Genomic DNA, 22,871 nt, shown 5'->3' with positions numbered 1-22,871 from the left:
TTTAACTAGGCAAGTCAGTTAAGAACAAATTCTTATTTACAATGACGGCCTAGGGACAGTGGGTTAACTGCCTTGATCAGGGGCAGAGCGACAGATTTTTTACTTGTCAGCTCAGGGACCACGATCTAAAAGGTTGCTGGCCCAACGCTCTAACCACTAAACTACCTGCCTCCCCTTGCTACCTTGGTGGTCAATTTGCTGCAAAGAAACCACTACTAAAGGACACCAATAAGAAGGAAAGACTTGCTTGGGCCAAGAAACACGAGCAATGGACATTAGACCGGTGGAAATCTGTCCTTTGGTCTGATGAGTCCAAATTTCAGATTATTGGTTCCAACTGCCGTGTCTTTGTGAGATTCAGAGTAGGTGAAGAGATGATCTCTGCATGTGTGGCTCCCACCATGAAGCATGGAGGAGGAGGTGTGATGGTGCTTTGCTGGTGACACTGTCTGTGATGTATTTAGAATTCAAGGCACACATAACCAGCATGTCTACCACAGCATAGATCTGCAGTGATACGACATCCCATCTGGTTTGTGCTTAGTGGGACTATCATTTATTTTTCAACAGGACAATGACCCAACACACCTCCAGGCTGTGTAAGGGATATTTGACCAAGAAGGAGAGTGATGAAGTGCTGCATCAGATGACCTGGCCTCCACATTCACCCGACCTCAACCCAATTGAGATGGTTTTGGATGAGTTGGACCACAGAGTGAAGGAAAAGCAGCCAACAAGTGCTCAGCATATGTGGAAATCCTTCAAGACTGTTCGAAAAGCATTCCTTATGAAGCTGGTTGAGAGAATTCCAAGAGTGTGCAACGCTGTCATCAAGGCAAAATTTGGCTACTTTGAAGAATCTTAAATATAAAATATATTTAGACTTGTTTGACACTTTTTGGTTACTACATGATTCCATATGTATTATTTCATAGTTTTGATTATTCTACAATGACAATGTAGAAAATAGTGAAAATAAAAGCCCTTGAATGAGTAGATGTGTCCAAACTTTTGACTGGTACTGTATATATATATACACCTTTCTTTGCAGTCTCTATGCACACTCACAGGGCCCTACACAGTAACACACACACATTGACACTCCAAACATACACACAAACACTCACAAACACTCATAATTTGCTCACACACACACATGCACATACAATACATTTATACTGACTCTACACATACACACACACACACACACACTCACACAATCATATTCGCTGCTGCTACTCTGTTTATCATAATATCCTGATGCCTATTCACCTTACCCCTTACATATGTCCCTCTATTACTCCAGTATCGCTGTACATTGTAAATATGGTATTGGAACTGACTGACCCTGTATATATTATGCTTACTTACTTTCTCGTGTTCTTCTTATTTTTATTTCTCATGTATTTTTGTTCTACCTTATGTTGTTTTAGTATTACATTGTTATGGATTACTGCATTGTTGGGTTTAGAGCTAGCAAGAAAGACATTTCACACACACACACACACACACACACACACGGTAAGCAACAAAGCACAGCCATGTCCTCGGAGAGAGCTCCTCAGGGGCTAAGAGTGACAGGCAGCTGTCACAGTCACACGATGATGTCGACAGACAACAGCCACATACATACGCTCGAGTAGACCCGCTCGCAATTAAAAATGCACCCAAACGCTATTAATACTGCATCAAAAAGACAATGTTTTAAGCTTGAGAGGACTTGTAAAAGACCTGCTAAAGTTAAAGTTACCCCCTGCAGAACAGAATGAATGAGTACAATGTTCTGGGCCTTCAAGTTTTTTCCCTGAAGAAAACAATTGAAAGAGCTTTTTGTGCTAAACTCCTTGCCTTCATGTAGATCTAATCCATAGTAAATTAGGAAGATTAAAGTGAACCGGTGTGTACTGACATTGCATGCTGATATGTTGCTGATAAAATGGATATCTTAATGTAGTTGTTTTTTTTCTTCATAAATTCAGTCTATTTTCTCTCTCTCTTTCTCTCTATTTTTCGCTTTGTTTCTTCATTTCTCTCACTCTCTCTCTCAAGCACACACACACACACACACACACACACACACACACACCCTGTCCTCTCTCTCTCTCTCTCACCCACTCTCTCCTCTCTGACCCACTTGCTCAATAATTGGGTTGTTTTCCGCCCCACACAAGACTGCCTATTTAACAGGCTTTCAAACATCGCCCCAGTGCCTTCCCAGTCTTTAATCTGTTGTATCTAAATTAGTCTTACACCTTATTTCCACCTCTATTGTCCCTGTCCTTTATACATGCTAATATGCAGGGCAGTTTAGGAAATTACACGCTGAGATTATGTTATGATTTTAATGGCGCTGCGGGCATGATAAAAAAAGATCCTTTGAGATTGCTATCCCGAACGAGCCCCCATTAAGGGACCCACCCGTTTCTTCTCCTTTCCCCTCCACTTCTCATTTTGTGCAAAATGTTTATTGTCTGATGCGAAGTTTATTTTTTATACTGTTCTTCAACAAGCCAATTATAAGTGGAGTCTTTCCCCCCCATCTTTCCTCCCTGTGCCCAAAACCCTAAATAAATAAATATATATATTTACTTACATTTCGTACATTCATTGCTAATTATCTAATGCTCCTGTAGCCAAATTGAAATAGATTTGTAAGAATATAGCTTTATTTTCTGCAAAATCCCACTCATCCCACTGTACACAATCTCAAAGAGAGTTGCTTGGTTACCCAGACTCCTTGCCCTGGCCAAATGCTACGCCATGCTCATGGACTTTAGTTTCTTCTCCACAATGAGTCTGGATGTGACTCCCCGACCCTCCCCGACCCTACACCAAATGCGAACACATTCGGGGGCATTTGATTGGTCCAGAAACCGATGGGTTGGGCCTTAGTCAGAACACACTTAGGTAAAGCGGTGGTTTGAAAATGTGTCATTAGCTTTGATACTCTGATTGGTTAGAGACGATTCAATCACTTATTACTTTGTTTTGTACAACGCCCCTCGCGCCCCTCCTCACCACAAAAGATTTCAATGATGTCTGTCTAAAGTATGTAACGAACGACAGAGCAGTGAATTTTTTTTTTGTGTGAGTCGTCAGGCTACAAAGAGAGGCTGAAGAGCAGTGGGCTATCAGCTGATAATAGCAAATGTAGATTATGTAAACCAACTAGTTAGCTAGCTAGCTAATTAGCTATGCTGTTTAAACAATCTAACTTGTCTTTACCTGTGATTGGAGTTTGTTCTGCTACTGACATTTTCCTCTTAGGCCTACTAACAAACAGTCTAATTAAAGCCTTCTCTGTTCTTGACTGTGATATGACACCTGCAACTGAAAAGTGAGCCACTACTACACTTTCGTTGCGTGCAGGTATCTCATACATGCAGTGCACACTCGCGTTGGGGCAGAGGAGCAGGTGAGGGGGAATTGTCCACACAATAAAAGGTGAAATTAGCTAGTTTGATGGGAATATAATTTAAATAACGAGAGAAAATCGACTAAAAGTGAAATAAAAAGTTAATAATTAACCAATCTGAAATGGGAACTTTACTCATAGGAGGACAAAAGGGCAGGGGCTCAGGCCCCTTAGACCTCTACCTGTGCATGTGCCTTGTGGCCTGTATACAGTTCCTTCTTAATCTACCATTTCCACTTCATTTTCTTTCATTTTGACATGTACACTCTCTGAAGAAATATAGTGCAATATCTTCCGTTTCGTGGCAGAACAACGTTTAATTTCATAGCTATGGCTTGCTTTTTTGGTTTTATGACAGACAGAAAAGCTTCTGGGTTACTCCAAAAATAACTTTTTGTTAACCTACACTTGACTGCTACCACAAAAACATGGCTCTTATTTTCATTCACAATAATATGCGAGTAGCTGATGGTTTGGCGCTTAATTGATGTTAGCATCTTCGGAGTGTGTCCAAAATTAGTCGCACGTGGTGATTTGGGCTAAGTGGGAGGTCTAGTGTGGGAGGGATACTAAAATGGAAACTGGTCGCAAAATATTTACATTCTCCTAATAAACAGGGGCTTTTTAAATATGAAACATCTGCAACCAAGTTGGGTTACGCTATAGCATAGATGCTAGCCAAACCTCAGACAGGAGGAAACCCTATTTGATCTACCAAGTAGCAAAGAAGGCAGTAAATTGTCCGTAACCATTGACACAGGGTCAGATTTCTTTTCCTAACCATAATGGTTAATGCTAGGATTGAGGTTAGCGTAATCTGATCGAAGATATGTGATTATTAACTTCTACCTCGAGTGCATAGAAGGGTTTGGTACACCTCCAAATCGCAGTAGCAACCTCAGCCTGCCTGTCACCTTTACTTCTGGGCTAGTATTGATCGCCTTCTCCCTCCCTCATGCTAGCTTCCTTAGGTCATTTGCCAATGTGGGTGTAAATCCTGGAGGTCAACCCTGCCCCATTGATCTCTGCTGTAATCGTCATTGACAAGTCAAGGACATGACTGTGGTCCTATCACTAGCCTATTTGAAGCATTGAGCCTTAGTGCATGCACGCGCACACACACACACACACACACACACACACACACACACACACACACACACACACGGTATCAGTCACTGTAGGTGTATAGAAAAGACTAGCAATGAACCTTTTTTGGCATTCCAATGTTAATGGTTGTTGCTGTAAATATATACATCTATAGTACAGACCATTTTATAGATGAACTCAAAGCTGATTGGATTGCTGCTGTTGAGCCATGTCCATATATGGTATTGCAGAGTATGATTTTACTGGGTGGCCAGGGGCATTTAATGCATATTGACTTATCCCCCCTTCACCAAGACGCCAATCAGATAAAAGCAAATGGGGGGTTTCTACTATGCCAAATACGGCAACCGCATGGACGAGACCCAATTGCAAGCAATCAGATCAATCCTTGTCCTTCACTCGACACACGCTACATGCAGAGAGATGAGATGAAATGGTGTACTTACTAAATGGACCCACTGGGACGGAGAGATGGGAAAAAAAATGGACCGGAGAGAAAAAAAAGAGAGATGAATGAAAATGAGATGGGTCGAGTTGAGTTGAGACTTGAGGATGATTGAATGAGCAGTGCAGTCCAATGAACCAAGAATCAGTGTATCATGGTTAGATGATGTTTTACTAGTCAAGTCAGGAAGTGAAATTGAAACTTCCTTATAGAAAATCAATGCCACGTTGCAAGTACATTTTCAAACTCTTTATGTTCATCGTCTGAATTGATTGAACTGAAATGGTATTGACCCCAATCCCTGGTATGAATAGGTATTATGATATGACGGCTATAGGTCAAAAATGAAGGGATGCATGTGTAAAGGGAGAGGTGGAGATTGGGAGTGAGAGGGCTCAGACTGAAAGAGATGTGCTCAAACAGAAACCCCTCTGGCTGTCTCCTCTACTCTGAGTGTGTTGTAGACGAAACACACACGCGCGCACACACACACACACTGGCATACCCCATTAATATTGCAGCTGCACTCTCCAAACGAAATCATCTCCCAACAGCCAATAATCTCCACGCAACTCCATGCCATAATCTCCTATTGGTGTATGTGCCTGTGTCTCCACTTATGTGTGTGTGTCACTCTGTACCAGTCAGTGGGCTTGCATTTCATGTGTGTGAATCCCCATGTGTTGTGCCCGGTCTTACCGTGGACCTGCAGGCTGCCCGATGCCTCTGCCTTTCCCACGCTGTTCTCAGACACACACGTGTAGGTGCCCTCGTCCTCGGCCCGGACCTGAGTCAGACGCAAGCTGTGGTCACTGCGGATCTCTGACCTGCAACAACAACAACAGTAGCAGAGCAGAGCTGATAGGATAGTACTGCATGCTAACTGGGATCCATTCACCCTCATTGATTTCTGGTGACCAATGCTAATGTGATGTTGTGTGTGTGTGTGTGTATCTATCTTTGTGTGTGTCCTCACCTGCCACGGGGCAGCTCTCCCTCCTCTCTCCTCCAGCGGATGGTGGGGGCGGGGTCTCCATGGGCCACACACAGGAAGTCCACCATGTCATCTGCCAGCACCACCTGGTTCACTGGACGCTTAACGAACATGGGCCGCTCTGACAGATGGACAGAGACAGAGACATGGTCAGAGAGAGAACAAGCTAAGTTAAGAAAGAAAGAGGGAGGAAAAAGCAAAACAAGGAGAGAAAGATGGGGAGAGAAAAGAGGAGGGCAAGATAGGAGAGTGGAAGAAGTAGGGAAAAGATGATGAATTCACAGCAGACGATAAAATGTGAGAAACAGAGGGAGAAGAGGAAACACAGAGCATTTGAATGTGTTGAGGAGGAGAGGGAAAACTTAATATATGTTGAAACTCCACTCACCAAACACCACAAGTTCTGCTGGGTCGCTGTCCCTTTCTCCCACCATATTGGTGCCCACACACACAAACATGCCCGCATCGCTCTTCCTCGTGTTTGAAATCATCAACTTTCCTCCTCGGATCTATAGTTAAGGGGAAAGGAATTGGAAAGGAGGGAGAGAGGGGATAAGCAAACATGTTAGTCAGAAACACAGGAGCTTGGTGGCACCTATGGGGAGGACGGGCTCGTGGTAAAGGCTGGAGCGGAATAGGTGGAATGATATCAAATACATCAAACATATGGTTTAATGCCGTTGCAGCCATTATTATGAGCCGTCCTCCCCTCAGCAGCCTCCACTGGTCAAGAAGTAAGCCACGGTGTTCCCTTAAAAGCCACCACAGAGGGAAGAGTGATGATGTTCTTGTCATGTCCCCAAGCCCATTCACTCTGTCATGTTATATATTGAGTAAACAACATTTTAGGCATTTGGTTATCTGTTTCTGATTATGGTTGTCTCCTTCTCTTTCTCGCTCTCTTTCTCCCTCCATCTCTCCCTTGTTCTCTCTCGCTCAATCTCTCTCCACAGCCCTGGCATCACATTGCCTCTCTCTCTTTCTAGCTCACTCTATATACCACCCTACTCTCGTTCTGTTTCTGTCTGTCTCTCTCTTTCTCCAACCTCACCTCACCCCACCCCACTCTCTCTATTTCTCTCTCCCAACAAATGTAGAGTATATTAAATAAGAGCCTTCCCAGCTAGCACATTTGGTTCCTTGGACGTTGTGGATACGTATGTTTCTTGTTTCCATTGGTTGTGGGAACGAAGCAATACGTTTCCTGACCAGTAAAACAGAACATTTCGCCTGTTCTGGGAACGTTTATTTTTAGGTTGCATGGAGGTTTTCTGATGTTTTTCTGCGAGGTCTTTATTAAAACTCTGAGAAAATAAATTATGTTTCAATAAAACTTTTTATAAAATGACTAGCTTATTTTGGGTGAACTTTTTTGAAATCCTAGCACAGATAGGACACGTGGAAATGTATTTCATTAAGCATTAATCATGGAAATACATGTATTTTTTATTGTGACTAGGCATCAGAGAGATTCAAACCTATAATCTCCTGTTCTATATCCACGGAATTAGTCCACTTCACCAGCAGGATGGAGCTAGCATGCTACGTTTTATTTTTTACCCATACAAAGCTGTTAAAAAAAAGTTTATTCAAACAGACACCATTTCAAAGGAAACGGGCTCTCTTTAAGATCAATTGTAGCCCATTAGTGGGTGTGGCCAACACACCTGAACACACTTAACAAGAGGATTGAGAGTTTTGTTGATGCTGAGAACAGAATGTATATGTTTTTAAATAACATTCTTAGAACGATCTCTGAACGTTACCAAAGTTTTCTTGTGGTTTTTATGGGAGGTTTTCTTAACGTTCTCAGAACAATTTGAGAACATAACTTAAAATAGAACTATGAGGAATCCTGTAGGAAATGTGCTTAAGTACAGAAATACCCACAGGAGAACATTGTTTTTTAACTTTCTCTGAACTATTTATTAAATTAAACGCAAACGTGGGGTTGCAAGATCAAATCCCCAAGCTGACACGGTAAAAATCTGTCATTCTGCCCCTGAACAAGGAAGTTAACCCACTGTTCCTAGGCCATCATTGTAAATAAGAATTTATTCTTAACTGACTTGCCTAGTTAAATTTTTAAAAATTATTACGAAAGTTCCTAATAAAATACCAATAATATCATTGTTTTTATTGTGTGAAGTTCCTTAAATGTGCAGAGAATTTTCCAAAGCCAAGCAACGATGGTGAACCACTCCCAGAAAGTTGTGGGAAGATTGTATGCAAATTAACCATAGGACAACCATGCTCCCCCCAAGCTCTACGAAACATGTGGCTCTTAGAACGTTATGTGCTAGCTGGGTTCTATTTAGATAAGTGACTTGTAGTGTATTGTATAGTGTATCTGAGTGCTTAAAGCCTCAGGGTGAGCAGAGGCGGTGGTGGGTCTGCTTCTGTTGTTGTGGTGGGTCTGCTTTTGCCATTACACCTTCAAATAGATTCAACTAAATGTGCTGTATAATCTATTCATTTCCGTCATTGCCGATAATCAAAAATCAATGCAATTCCATACACATGAGTGTCCATTATAGCATTGAGCATATAACTGTCATACAGTATTGACCAGTGTTCAGCTGACAAACTAAGGGATACAACCATAGGGTCTATGGATAAAACGCTTAAATGATAGAAAGATTAAACTTAGGTATAGATATAGGTATTCTAGGTTCTACTTGTATATACAGTTGAAGTCGGAAATTTACATACACTTAGGTTGGAGTCATTAAAACTTGTTTTTCAACCACTCAACAAAATTTTTTGTTCACAAACTATAGTTTTGGCCAGTCGGTTAGGACATCTACTTTGTGCATGACACAAGTAATTTTCCCAACAATTGTTTATAGACAGATTATTTCACTTTAATTCACTGTATCACAATTCCAGTGGGTCAGAATTTTACATACACTAAGTTGACTGCCTTTAACAGCTTGGAAAATTCCAGAAAATAATGTCATGGCTTTAGAAGCTTCTGATAGGCTAATTGACATAATTTGGGTAAATTTGAGGTATACCTGTGGATGTATTTCAAGGCCTACCTTCAAACTAAGTGCCTCTTTCCTTGACATCATGGGAAAATCAAAAGATCAGAAAATAAAATTGTAGACCTCCACAAGTCTGGTTCATCCTTGGGAGCAATTTCCAAGCACCTGAAGGTACCATGTTCATCTGTACAAACAATAGTACGAATAGTAGCAAGTATAAACACCATGGGACCACGCAGCCGTCATACCGCTCAGGAAGGAGACGCGTTCTGTCTCCTAGAGACGTACGTACTTTGGTGCGAAAAGTGCAAATCATTCCCAGAACTACATCAAAGGACCTTGTGAAGATGCTGGAGGAAACAGGTACGAAAGTATCTATATCCACAGTAAAACAAGTCCTATATCGCCATAACCCGAAAGGCCGCTCAGCAAGGAAGAAGCCACTGCTCCAAAACCGCCATAAAAAAGCCAGACTACGGTTTGCAACTGCACATGGGGACAAAGATCGTACTTTTTGGAGAAATGTCCTCTGGTCTGATGAAACAAAAATAGAACTGTTTGGCCATAATGACCATCGTAATGTTTGGAGGAAAAAGGGGGAGGCTTGCAAGCCGAAGAACACCATCCCAACCGTGAAGCACGGGGGTGGCAGCATCATGTTGTGGGGGTGCTTTGCTGCAGGAGGGACTGGTACTCTTCACAAAATAGATGGCATCATGAGGTAGGAAAATCATGTGGACATATTGAAGCAACATCTCAAGACATCAGTCAATAAGTTAAATCTTGGTCGCAAATGGGTCTTCCTAAGGGACAATGACCACAAGCATACTTCCAAAGTTGTGGCAAAATGGCCCAAGGCCACCAAGACAAACATTTTAAAGGCAATGCTGCCAAATACTCATTGAGTGTATGTAAATCTTTAACCCACTGGGAAAGTGATGAAAGAAATAAAAGCTGAAATAAATAATTCTCTCTACTCTTATTCTGACATTTCACATTCTTAAAATATAATGGTGATCCTAACTGACCTAAGACAGGGAATTTTTACTAGGATTTAATGTCAGGAATTGTGAAAAACTGAACTTAAATGTACATGTATTTGGCTAAGGTGTATGTAAACTTCCGACTTACAGTGCTTTCAGAAAGTATTCATACCCTTTGAATTATTCCATATATTGTTGTGTTTCAGCCTGAATTCAAAATTGATTAAAAAAAATAATCGTATTTAGTTTGACGGTTCTGTATTTAAGAAGTATATGAATACACAAAATAATGGTGAATAGCCCAGTTACTAGTATTTCCCTGGGTTAGTTACGTCTAAGAATGCTTAAAAAGAAGCATAGAATTCCTGATTGGCCATACTGCCATGGCTATATACTGAACATTTATGATGATGAAAGAGGGCTTCCCTGGTGGTACAGAGGATGAAAGTCCTGGTTGGGCACCCAAATATTGTAGGTTCAAACCTCAAATGGGCAGGTTGTCAAATATATGAATTGTAAAACAATATGGTTGTGTTTAACCTGTTAGATCTCTAGGGGCGCTATTTCATTTTTGGATAAAAAACGTTCCCGTTTTAAGCGCGATATTTTGTCACGAAAAGATGCTCGACTATGCATATTCTTGACAGTTTTGGAAAGAAAACACTCTGAGGTTTCAGAATCTGCAAAGATTTTGTCTGTAAGTGCCCCAGAACTATTCTACAGGCGAAACCAAGATGATGCATCAACCAGGAATTAACAGAATTTCTGAAGCTCTGTTTTCCATTGTCTCCTTATATGGCTGTGATTGCGCAAGGAATGAGCCTACACTTTCTGTCGTTCGCCCAAGGTCTTAGCAGCATTGTGACGTATTTGTAGGCATATCATTGGAAGATTGACCATAAGAGACTACATTTTCCAAGTGTCCGCCTGGTGTCCTGCGTGGAATTCGGTGCGCAATTGCCAGCTGCTCGTACTTTTCCATTTGATATAGGGGAGAAACCATGTGTCCAAGGTGAAAAACACCTTGATGATTGATTCTAAACAACGTTTGCCATGTTTTCAGTCGATATTATGGAGTTAATTTGGAAAAAAGTTCGCGTTTTGAGGACTGAATTTTCGGATTTTGTTTGGTAGCCAAATGTGATGTATAAAACGGAGCTATTTCTAATACACAAAGAATCTTTTTGGAAAAACTGAGCATCTGCTATCTAACTGAGAGTATCCTCATTGAAAATATCAGAAGTTCTTCAAAGGTAAATGATTTTATTTGAAGGCTTTTATGTTTTTGTTGAAATGTTGCGTGCTGGATGCTAACGCTAATGCTAACGCTAAATGCTAACGCTAAATGCTAACGCTAGCTAGCTACTTTTACACAAATGATTGTTTTCCTATGGTTGAGAAGCATATTTTGAAAATCTGAGATGACAGTGTTGTTAACAAAAGGCTAAGCTTGAGAGATGGCATATTTATTTCATTTCATTTGCGATTTTCATGAATAGTTAACGTTGTGTTATGCTAATGAGCTTGCTGATAGATTTACACAATCCTGGATACAGGGGTTTTTTTCATAGCTAAACGTGACGCAGAAAACGGAGCGATTTGTCTTAAACAAATAATCTTTCAGGAAAAACTGAACATTTGCTATCTGAGAGTCTCCTCATTGAAAACATCTGAAGTTCTTCAAAGGTAAATGATTTTATTTGAATGCTTTTCTGTTTTTTTGTGTAAATGTTGCCAGCTGAATGCTAATGCTAAATGCTACGTTAGCCATCAATACTGTTACACAAATGCTTGTTTTGCAATGGTTGAGAAGCGTATTTTGAAAATCTGAGATGACAGTGTTGTTAACAAAAGGCTAAGCTTGAGAGCTAGCATATTTATTTCATTTCATTTGCGATTTTCATGAATAGTTAACTTTGCGTTATGGTAATGAGCTTGAGTCTGTATTCACGATCCCGGATCCGGGATGGGGAGATCAGAAAGGTTAAATGTTTTTCAAATGTCCTATGAATGAAATTAAAATGCCATGTGTGTCTATATCACACAGTGCTTTCAGAAGTACTCATACCCCTTGACTTATTTCACATTTTGTTGTGTTACAGCCTGAATTCAAACTGGATTAAATATATATTTTTCTCATCCATCTACACAAAATACCCCATAATGACAAAGTGAAAACATGTTTTTAGAAATGTTTGGTAATTTATCGGAAAAAAAAACACCCCTGAGTCAATACTTTGTAGAAGAACCTTTGGGAGTGATTAAGCTGTGAGTCTGTCTGGATAAGTCTCTAAGAGCTTTCCACACCTGGATTGTGCAACATTTGCCCAATTGTGTTTTATTTTGTAGTTATTGCTTGTGATTTATGTATTTATGCACCTATTGGTGATGCTGTGCTGTTGTTTGTTGAGCTGTGAGACATATTTCCTGAAAGGGACACACAATAAATAATTATATGACTATTATTTTCAAAAATTCCTCAAGCTCTGTCAAATTGGATGTTGATCATTGCTAGACAACCATTTTCAGTTCTTCCAATCAATTTTCAAGTATATTTAAGTCAAAACTGTAACTCGGTCACTGAGGAACATCACTGTCATCTTGGTAAGCAATTTCAGAGTAGATTTGGCCTTGTGTTTTAGGTTATTGTTCTGCTGAAAGGTGAATTAATCTCCCAGTGTCTGGTGGAAAGCAAACAAACAGGTTTTCCTCTAGGAGTTTGCCTGTGCTTACCTTCATTTCAATTATTTTTTTATCCTGAAAAACTCCCCCGTCCTTAATGATTACAAGCATACCCATAACATGATGCAGCCGCCACTATGCTTGAAAATATGGAGAGTGATACTCAGTAATGTATTGTATTGGATTTGCCCCAAACATAACACTTTGTGTTCAGGACAAAAAGCTAATTGCTTTGCCGCATTTCTTTGCAGTATTACTTTTGTGCCTTTCTGCAAACAGGGTGCATGTTTTGGAATATCTTTATTCTGTACAGGCTTCGTTCTTTTCATTTTGTCAATTAGGTTAGTATTGTGGAGTAACTACAATGTTGTTGATCCATCCTCAGATTTCTCCTATCACAGCCATTCAAATCTGTACGTGTTTTAAAGTCACCATTGGCCTCCCAGAGCAGTTTAATGCCTCTCCAGCAACTGAGTTAGGAAAGACGACTGTATATTTGTTGTGACTGGGTGTGTTGATACACCATCCAAAGTGTAATTATTAACTTCACCATGCTCAAACTGCTATTCAATGTCTGCTTTTTATTTTATTTTCACCCATCTACCAACAGGTGCACTTCTTTGCAAGGCATTGGAAAGCCTCCCTGTTCTTAGTGGTTTTAAATTCACTGCTCGACTGAGGGACCCGACAGATAACTGTATGTGTGGAGAAGAGAGACGAGGTAGTCATTCAGAAATAATGTTGAACACCATTATTGCCACAGAGTCCATGCAACTTATTATTTGATCATTTTTTAATTAAATTTAAACAACAAAAAAAAGTCAAAGGTTGTGAATACTTTCTGAAGGGACTATGTCATAGATATAATAGATAGACAGATATACAGTGCATTGGGAAAGTAATCACACGCCTTGATTTTTCCAGATGTTGTTACAGCCGTATTCTAAAATGGATTTTTTTTTAAATTCCCTCATCAATCTACACACAATACCTCATAATGACAAAGCGAAAACAGATTTTAAGATTTTTTAAATACATTTGCAAAAACATACAAACAGAAATACCTTATTTACATAAGTATTCAGACCCTTTGCTATGAGACTCAAAATTGAGTTCAGGTGCATCCTGTTTTCATTGATCATCCTTGAGATGTTTCTACAACTTGATTGGAGTCCACCTGTAGAAAATTAAATTGATTGGATATCATTTGGAAAGGCACACAGCTGTCTATATAAGGTCCCACAGTTGACAGTGCATGTCAGAGCAAAAACTAAGCCATGAGTTTGAGTTGAAGGAATTGTCCATAGAGCTCCAAGACAGGATTGTGTTGAGGCACAGATCTGGGGAAGAGACTGAGAGACTAGTTAGGATCATGAGAAATTTGAAAGAAGCAAAGTACAGAAAGATCCCTGATGAAAACCTGCTTCAGAGCACTCAGGACCTCACACTGGGGCAAAGGTTCACCTTCCAACAGGACAACAACACTAAGCACACAGCCATGACAACACAGGAGTGGCTTCAGGGACAAGTCTCTGAATGTCCTTGAGTGGCCCAGCCAGAGCCTGGACTAGAGCCCGATCGAACATCTCTGGAGAGACCTGAAAATAGCTGTGCAGCGACGTTCCCCATCCAACCTGACAGAGCTTGAGAGGTTCTGTAGAGAAGAATGGGAGAAACTCGCTAAATACAGGTTTGCCAAACTTGAGTGTCAAACCCCAAAAGACTTGAGGCTGTAATCACTGCCAAAGGTGCTTCAACAAAGTACTGACTAAAGGGTCTGAATACTTATGGTTAAATTAGCTAAAATCTGTTTTTGCTTTGTCATTATGGGGTATTGTGTGTAGATTGATGAGGGGGAAAAAAACAATTGAATCCATTTTAGAATAAGGCTGTAACGTAACAAATTGTGGAAAAAGGGGGGTCACAGGGTCTGAATTCTTTCCAAATGCACTGTACAGGCCTCTTTTTTGCATAGCCACAACAATGAAAGTATAGAAGGATGAAACAGAGGTCTATATACAGATGGATAGGACTCACGGTGATCCTCTCGTCGTGGTCGTTGACCTTCATGTTGTTCCTCTTCCAGGAGATGGTGGGCTCCGGATGGCCCCGCGGGGGGATGCACTCCATGACCGCCGGCTCCCCTGCCGCCACGACTACGTCACTGGGTGTCTGCCTGAAGTCATCCCTCAAGACTGGTAAGAGAGGGGAGGGAGAGGGGGGCCAATTGTTATTATCCAGCAAACATTCATTATTATAGTTAGCTTTGGCAATTTCCGTACATATTTATTGCCAATAAAGCACAATTGCAGATTGAATTGAAAAGAGAGAGGGTGATACAGAGTACTACGCCTACTTCCCAATTCCAAAACAACCCCTAACCCCCTAAGCACTTCGTGTTGATGTAATACAATTGGAGTGGTAATAGCAAGATCATAATAGCTCTGCTTTTCCCTCTGTAAGGGAGAGTCACAAAGATACCTTGAAAGTCCACATCAGAAATCGTAAGTTAGGGTAGTCTACCACATCTTTCACTGCGCAGGGTGGCTGCATGAATGCATTATAATGTAGTCTAAGTTTCATGTGTAAGTACGACCTGTATGCCATAAAGCTTTGTACTGTCTCCGCTATCAAGTCTAGTTTTAAAAAAAGGGTGAATGCAAAACAGATGAAATTCAACACGCAGGAGCGGCTCTCAGTGTATGATTTAGTTGAATGACCCAAAGCCCCTCAATACTGGGATAATAATGATATGACTTGTGATTAAAAAATTGGTGTGTGTGTGTTGCCTTCCTATGGTCTTCATTGACTCAGTGTCCTGAGTGTGTGTGCATGTGTGTGTGTGCGTGTTGCCTCCCTATGGTCTTCATTTACTCAATGTCCTGAGTGTGTGTGTATGTGTGTGTGTGTGTGTGTGTGTGTGTGTGTGTGTGTGTGTGTGTGTGTGTGTGTGTGTGTGTCTGTGGCATAGCGGCTCATCAATAATGGACAGGCTCCTTTCTGACACAAGGTGGATGAATTATTCAATCGGCCTAACACACTCCCCAGACACACACACACACATCCATATGCATGAGACAGAAATACAAACACTTACAGAACATACAAAAGAGACAAACATGTACACACACTTGCACACAGAGCATAAGACAAAAGCTTATAGAAATTCGAACACTCACAAACACACCTACACACACATACAACCACGCACACCAACAACATCAACTCTACCAAAAATAACCAAGCACCCTCTATCAAACCACACCTACAGGCCAGTTGTAATCAACCATCAACCCTTCTTCTTCCCTCAATCTGTATTCCCATTGAATGACTCTTTATCAGATTCTTCTGCACCTCTTCGCCACTTCCATTAGTGTAGTCTGCTGGTCTCCTTCCGTATCTCTCCGAATTGACCCGCATTCAATCGTTATTTCACTCTGCCACTATCCAATTGGTGCCTGGCTATGCCCTTAAGCTAGCACCAGAGGATAAAGTTTCCGTGAGGATAAAGTTTATGAGGAGAAGGGATATTGCTCTGGACTCGATCCAATATACTGTGATGCCAGGCTGCTGATGATATGGATTAAACTGAATGGAGTCTGTTGGAAAATGGCAGTAGCCTGTATTAGTGTGTTAAAAATAACTATGAGGATAGTGGAGTTGGTATTTGTTCGTATTTCACTTAGGCCACAAGTGGCTAGTGATTGGAAACGTTTGGACAGAGTTCTAGGTAGTTTCAGTGCTTTGGGTAGAAGTTGCCCTTAATGACAGATCTAGAGTCATCTTATCATCTGTTAGTCCCAACTTTAACCATTGGGAGTAAAAACGGGAGTATATGACCTTGGATCAGTGCTTAGGGGTAACTTCAACCCTTATGTCAACAATGTGTGAGTGTGTCAGCCAATTACATGAAGAGCTGAATAACCATCTCACTGATAGGCCTGCGGAGGACAATCATAATTTGGTCTCATGCGAACAACAAAACAAGACACTGTCTTTCATTCAGTGGCAGTGCTTACCCTGTGATAATCTAATAAGAAAAGCTGTTATGAAAAGCTGTTTCATCATTTTTCATCTGTTTTCTTTCAAGGTTGTTTTATGCTCAAAATCTCAAAATGTGCTATAACTGCATCAAAACGTGTTAGGGTATTCATGCCTTCCTTCCCATCAATTCAAATCCATTCAAAACTTGCGGGCATTCGCGTCCGTTCCTGATTCCAGTCACTGTCAATGAACAGCATAGACCTCGCTGCTTTGCCTAGCTTCATTTGTTGCATTGAGCCAATTTCATATTTTGTGCATGCGTATTGTGTGTGTGGGTAAGCTCTGTTCATTTGGCCGTGTCTACATAATTTGTCGCCCACATCCCTTGAAATTATTGAAGCTAGAAAAAGGAAAAGACAAATATACACTGTACTGCACCCCAAACGTTTTCAAGTTGTATTTTCAAGGATAACTTGGTATAATTCAGAGAGGGAGACCAACACCTGCACCTCCTGACCATCAGAGGAAGGGACAGAAAATCATCCCATCTAATGTATCATACTCACCCTGACAAAGCAGCCTGGCACACAGCCAATCAGAGATGAGAGGAGAGGAATGTTTTACAGTATTTTGGACCTTATCAGTGTTCAAATGGAAGCCAGGTTTGATCATTTTAGGGCTCCTGAGTGGCGCAGCGGTCTAATGCACTGCATCTCAGTGCTAGAGGTGTCACTACAGACCCTGGTTTGATCCCGGGCTGTATCACAACTGGCTATGATCGGGATTCCTATAGGGCGGCGCACAATTCACCAAACATCATCCAGGTTAGGGTAGGGTTTGGCTGGGGTAGGCCTCATTGTAAAATAAGAATTTGTTGTTATCTGACTTACCTAGTTAAATAAAGGTTTAAAAAAAAAGTGTCATCCTTGGCCATGAAATGCTGTCACACTGAGAGGTGTGAAGGACAGACAAATGGACTTAATTTAAAAGTAAAGGTAGGCCTAATTCATTTCCATTTTCTTTGCAATTTGCGGGTTAGGCTATTGTTTAACTGAACATGAAAATACACAACATCCCTTTGATGCATTTGATTTATAAAGCTAGAATTTTGTTTTGATGAGACAATATTTTGACGTTTTAAACTGAATTTTCAGTCATTTCGATTGTTGATGTGGAAATTATGTTAGAACCTTAATTATAATATATAGTTGAAATCAGACGTTAACAAACACTGAGGTTCGAGTCATTAAAACTCATTTTTCAATCACTCCACAAATTTCTTGTTAGCAAACTATAGTTTTGGCAAGTCAGTTAGGACATCTACTTTGTGCATGACACAAGTAATTTTTCTAACAATTGTGTACAGACAGATTATTTCACAATTCCAATGGGTCAGAAGTTACATCCACTAAGTTGACTGTACCTTTAAACACCGTGGAAAATTCCAGAAAATGATGTCATGGCTTTAGAAGCTTCTGATAAGCTAATTGACATAATTTGAGTGAATTGGAGTTAGGCCTTGAAATACATCCACAGGTACAAGTTCAAACTCAGTGCTTCTTTGGGAAATTCAAAAGAAATCAGCCAAGACCTCAGGAAAACAAATTGTAGACCTACACAAGTCTGGTTCATCCTTGGGAGCAATTTCCAAACACCTGATGGTACCACGTTCTGTTGTACAAAAAAATAGTATGTAAGTATAAACACCATGGGACCACGCAGCCGTCATACCGCTCAGGAAGGAGACGCGTTCTGTCTCCCAGAGATTAACGTACTTTGGAGCGAAAAGTGCAAATCAATCCCAGAACAGCAAAGGACCTTGTGTAGATGCTGGAGGAAACCGGTACAAAAAGTATCTATATCCACAGTAAAAACGAGTCCTATATCGATGTAACCTGCACATGGGGGGACAAAGATGGTACTTTTTGAAGAAATGTCCTCTGGTCTGATGAAATAAAAATAAAACTGTTTGGCAATAATAACCATTGTTAGGTTTGGAGGAAAAAGGGGGAGGCTTTCAAGCTGAAGAACACCTTCCCAACTGTGAAGCATCATGTTGTGGGGGTGCTTTGCTGCAGGAGGGACTGGTGCACTTCACAAAAGAGTTGGCATCATGAGGAAGGAAAATGATGTGGATATATTGAAGCAACATCTCAAGACATCAGTCAGGAAGTTAAAGCTTGGTCACAAATGAGTCTTCCAAATGGACAATGACCCCAAGCATACTTCCAAAATTGTGGCAATTTTGGCTGAAGGACAACAAAATCAAGATATTGGAGTGGCCATCACAAAGCCCTGACATCAATCATATTGTGAGCAGAACTGTGGGCAACAAATTTGTGGACAGAACTGAAAAAGCATGTGCATGCAAAGATGCCTACAAACCTGACTCAGTTACACCAGCTCTGTCAGGAGGAATGGTCCAAAATTCACCCAACTTATTGTGGAAAGCTTGTGGAAGGCTACCCGAAACGTTTGACCCAAGTTAAACAATTTAAAGGCAATACTACCAAATACTAATTGAGTGTATGTAAACTTCTGACCCACTGGGAATGTGATGAAAGAAATAAAAGCTGAAATAAATTGTTCTCTCTACTATTATTCTGACATTCCACACTCTTAAAATAAAGTGGTGATCCTAACTGACCTAAGACAGGGAATTTTTACTAGGATTAAATGTCAGGAATTGTGAAAAACTGAATTGAAATGTATTTGGCTAAGGTGTATGTAAACTTCCGACTTCAACTGTATGTGTGTAATAATATTTCACATAATAATATTATTATTAGTGTGTGTGTGTGTGTGTGTGTGTGTGTGTGTGTGTGTGTGTGTGTGTGTGTGTGTGTGTGTGTGTGTGTGTGTGTGTGTGTGTGTGTGGTGCTTTGGAAGAACTGTAAATGCATTGTGAAAGGCTAAGGCGTTTGCTTTTCAAACTTTTCGAATGAAATACGTTTATATACTGAACTTTTAGTGCCCCCTATTGAGTGTATCTGTGGATGCTACATCGGTCTTTGGCTGAGCTGAGTTGAGTAGTGTGTCATTTTGTCGGTTGATATGATATATGCCGCTATCGGAGGCTATAGCTTGTGTACGCTGGTTACATTGGTATTTACATTTGGGGATTTTTAAAAATGTAATTTAAAGATTTTCTAGCCTATGTCACTCTGGTTGTTGGAGATATCCATTGTACGGTGAACTTGGGCTTCATCAAGGTTTATTTGTGAGTACATCTCGCATTGATAATCGCCAGTGCCTACTCAGACACCAACCGCACCGCACGTCACTGCTCTCTCTCTCTCTCTCTCTCTCTCTCGCTCTCATATTCTCTATCCACCTATTAATAATGCATGAATGATCTGCCTGTAAGGTGTCTTCGGTCAGTCACCCCCAGATCCTTCGTTCCCCTCATCCCGCTTTCTCCTCTCATCTCTCTTAAGCCTCCTGCTTGCGGTCGCTACCTGAAGGCATTTTCTTTCTTTCTCTCTCTCTCCTTGTTCTTTCTCTCCTTCTCTTTTTGAGTCCCTATCAGGTTTCAGGTGTGATCCAGGCTTTTGTTGCTCCCAGATGAGATCTTGACATACAGTGGCCTACCTAAAGAGGCCAAAGCTACACTTGCCTTCGAGCTAGCAGCCTGGCCTAAGCCACTAGGGATTTGGAGGGGTGGGCGGCTGGGGTGTACCTGAAACTATGAGAGGGATCACTGTCTAACCCCAGGCTCCTTTCCTTCTCAAATATCACCCCATAACCCCATTTTTGTAAAAATGGACCTTGCCAAAAAATTTGCTTTCACGTCAGCTTCTGTCTCACAGTTAGCTGATGGGAAACTTGTGAAAATAGGGGGTGTCTTCACCTTCTAAAGTTACTCAGCTTTCAACACAAAATCGCACACTCATCTTTGAAAATATGTGTGAATTTGAGATTGGGACATCAAGGCTGGTAGATGATTTATTGATGTGTGAGAGAGTCATGGGGGTGAATGTGTTGCATACGTTATGATGACCTGATTAGTAATATTCAGAAATGATATCAATGCGTAGACGTTCTCACTACGTCCACACTGAACCTTCTCCCATGAGTATGGAAAGTGCGGAGCAGTCAAATCTGCCAGTAAAATGATCAGAGGAAAGATTTCCATCCAAAAAGTGTTCCTCCAAAAAATGGAAGACAAGTTGGTAGGCATTAATTGCAACTGCGCTCAATTATTATATGGTCTACTATTCAGATATTCAGATTTAAAATCTTAAAGAAACACTCCAAAAAGCATCACTATCCCTTAGCGAACCGAGAATACGTGTTTTTCCTCCTTTCTCACTTAGTGTGAGTGAGACTAATTAACACTAGCCTAATTGCTGAACACTCTACCAGGGACAGAGGTGGTGACTGTTATTTCTCACTATTAGACAAGGAAAACACTAGTGTTGAAAACAGTTCACAGGTGTGTCCCATTTCAGTAACCGGCAACTGATTGAATAGAGAGTGACGGTAGGCCCCAATTCAGTACCCTGCAACTGATTGAATAAAGAGTGACGGTAGGCCCCAATTCAGTACCCTGCAACTGATTGAATAGAGAGTGACGGTAGGTCCCAATTCAGTACCCTGCAACTGATTGAATAGAGAGTGATGGTAGGCCCCAATTCAGTACCCTGCAACTGATTGAATAGAGAGTGATGGTAGGCCCCAATTTAGTACCCTGCAACTGATTGAATAGAGAGTGATGGTAGGCCCCAATTCAGTACCCTGCAACTGGTTGAATAGAGAGTGACGGTAGGTCCCAATTCAGTACCCTGCAACTGATTGAATAGAGAGTGACGGTAGGTCCCAATTCAGTACCCTGCAACTGCCTTGTTTTACAGTAATGAATTCGTCTCAAACTCAATCTACAGATCTTTAAGGGACCAATCTGTGTGTGTGTACTTATACATGCGTGTGAGTGTATGTGCTTACCCTGGGGGGTTGTGCTGGTCATTAACACTGTAATTTAGCCACTAATGTCCCCGCAATGTCACCCCAGCAGGGTGGATCTGAACTTAATCTGATTAATGACAACTCGCTCCTATAATGAAGGATGAGAAAAGCCAACAAAACCTGAGCACATTACCATAACCATCCTTATGGGGACACTCCCTATCTATGTCATGGCTAACCTCCCTTATGAGGACATTCTTTATCTATACTGATGATGGGTAACCTCCCTTATGAGGACTCCCTATCTCTGTCAATGGGGCCCTCTCATCGCTTACGTTTGTGATCATTTCTCCAAATGTCAAGATAGCGTGGCGTCCCTTCTCGAGTGTGTGTGTGTGTGCGTGGGTGCGTGCGTGTGTGTCTACATACATCAGCGTGTTTTGTTTATAAGCAAGGTAATACCAGATTGAAGTGTCAGATTGAGAGAGAATTGGGGATTTGTTTTATTTTCACCCAACAGTGCCACAGATATATGTTAGAGATATATGTTTTCTGGGGTGAATAAACTGAATTAACTGTTGAGGCTGGTGTTAAACCGCTCACACCACACACACAGCCCCTGACCTTATCTCAACATCATATCAACCTTTACCCAAACATCATTAACCCAGACCAAAACAGTGCACCACCAAAACTACTTAGGGACCCGTCCATTCACAGCATGTGGTTTGGGGGAACCTACTGAGCTTGCTACTTCCCGGGTCCGGATTGGAGAGCCACAAGGTTAGGGAAAGCTTGAGTTGACCTGTCACACCCTATACAAGGGGCCCTTGCTCCTAGTTCCTTGGATTCATCTCTTCGCTCTCCTTCCTTGTCTTGGCTTCACTGTATGCATCCCAAATGGAAGACTAGTGCCTATTTAGTGCACTACTTTTGACCAGGGCCCATAAACCAGCAGCTTTGAGAGAAGAGGGCTCCACAGAAACTTGATTAAGCACTGACAATTACCCATAAAGCCCCTGTGGGGCAAGATTAAGCAGATGACCCTTGACCCGCCAGTACTGACGCCCCCTTGGGGGAAGCCTCTCAACAAAGCCAGGTATAATCCTTACCGCAGGGCCTGCACGGTCCACTTCAATTAGGAGGGGGAAACACACACACACGGACACACAGAGCGGGACACACCACACAAGCCGAGAGACATGCACACACACATAGACACAGATTTGTAAAAAATAATAATAATAATACACACAGATACACACAAGCATTGCTTATAAACAAAACACACTAATGGACTGTATGAGAAAGGTAGACCCTAATGAAGGAAACCCCATTCCATCTATCACCATCTATCTATCGCCTT

At 41.2% G+C, this 22,871-nt stretch overlaps 1 protein-coding gene and 1 long non-coding RNA gene across 4 annotated transcripts in view; one reads left to right on the top strand and one right to left on the bottom strand.

Annotated features, from left to right (window-relative positions):
* robo3 (roundabout, axon guidance receptor, homolog 3 (Drosophila)) overlaps positions 1 to 22,871 on the bottom strand; it is a 129,542-nt gene that overhangs the window by 59,386 nt on the left and 47,285 nt on the right. For all 3 annotated transcript variants that reach the window (XM_090192527.1, XM_090192529.1, XM_090192528.1), the window contains exons 3-6: positions 14,654 to 14,811; positions 6,353 to 6,473; positions 5,947 to 6,085; positions 5,670 to 5,797 (exon numbers count right to left, since the gene is read on the bottom strand). In XM_090192527.1, coding sequence (XP_090048653.1) covers positions 5,670 to 5,797; positions 5,947 to 6,085; positions 6,353 to 6,473; positions 14,654 to 14,811 — 546 coding nt within the window. The remainder of the gene's footprint in view (positions 1 to 5,669; positions 5,798 to 5,946; positions 6,086 to 6,352; positions 6,474 to 14,653; positions 14,812 to 22,871) is intronic.
* On the top strand, positions 11,049 to 13,337 carry LOC149979182 (uncharacterized). The gene is made up of 3 exons (XR_016485084.1): positions 11,049 to 11,187; positions 11,559 to 11,620; positions 13,227 to 13,337. It is a non-coding gene; the product is annotated as an uncharacterized LOC149979182 (long non-coding RNA).

This window comes from Oncorhynchus mykiss, chromosome 12, assembly GCF_057628025.1.
Source record: "Oncorhynchus mykiss isolate SJ-2025 chromosome 12, ASM5762802v1, whole genome shotgun sequence".
In the NCBI taxonomy this organism is placed as follows: Eukaryota; Metazoa; Chordata; class Actinopteri; order Salmoniformes; family Salmonidae; genus Oncorhynchus; species Oncorhynchus mykiss.
Note: the sequence above shows the minus strand (reverse complement) of the source record. Positions and strands in the feature narration are given on the sequence as shown.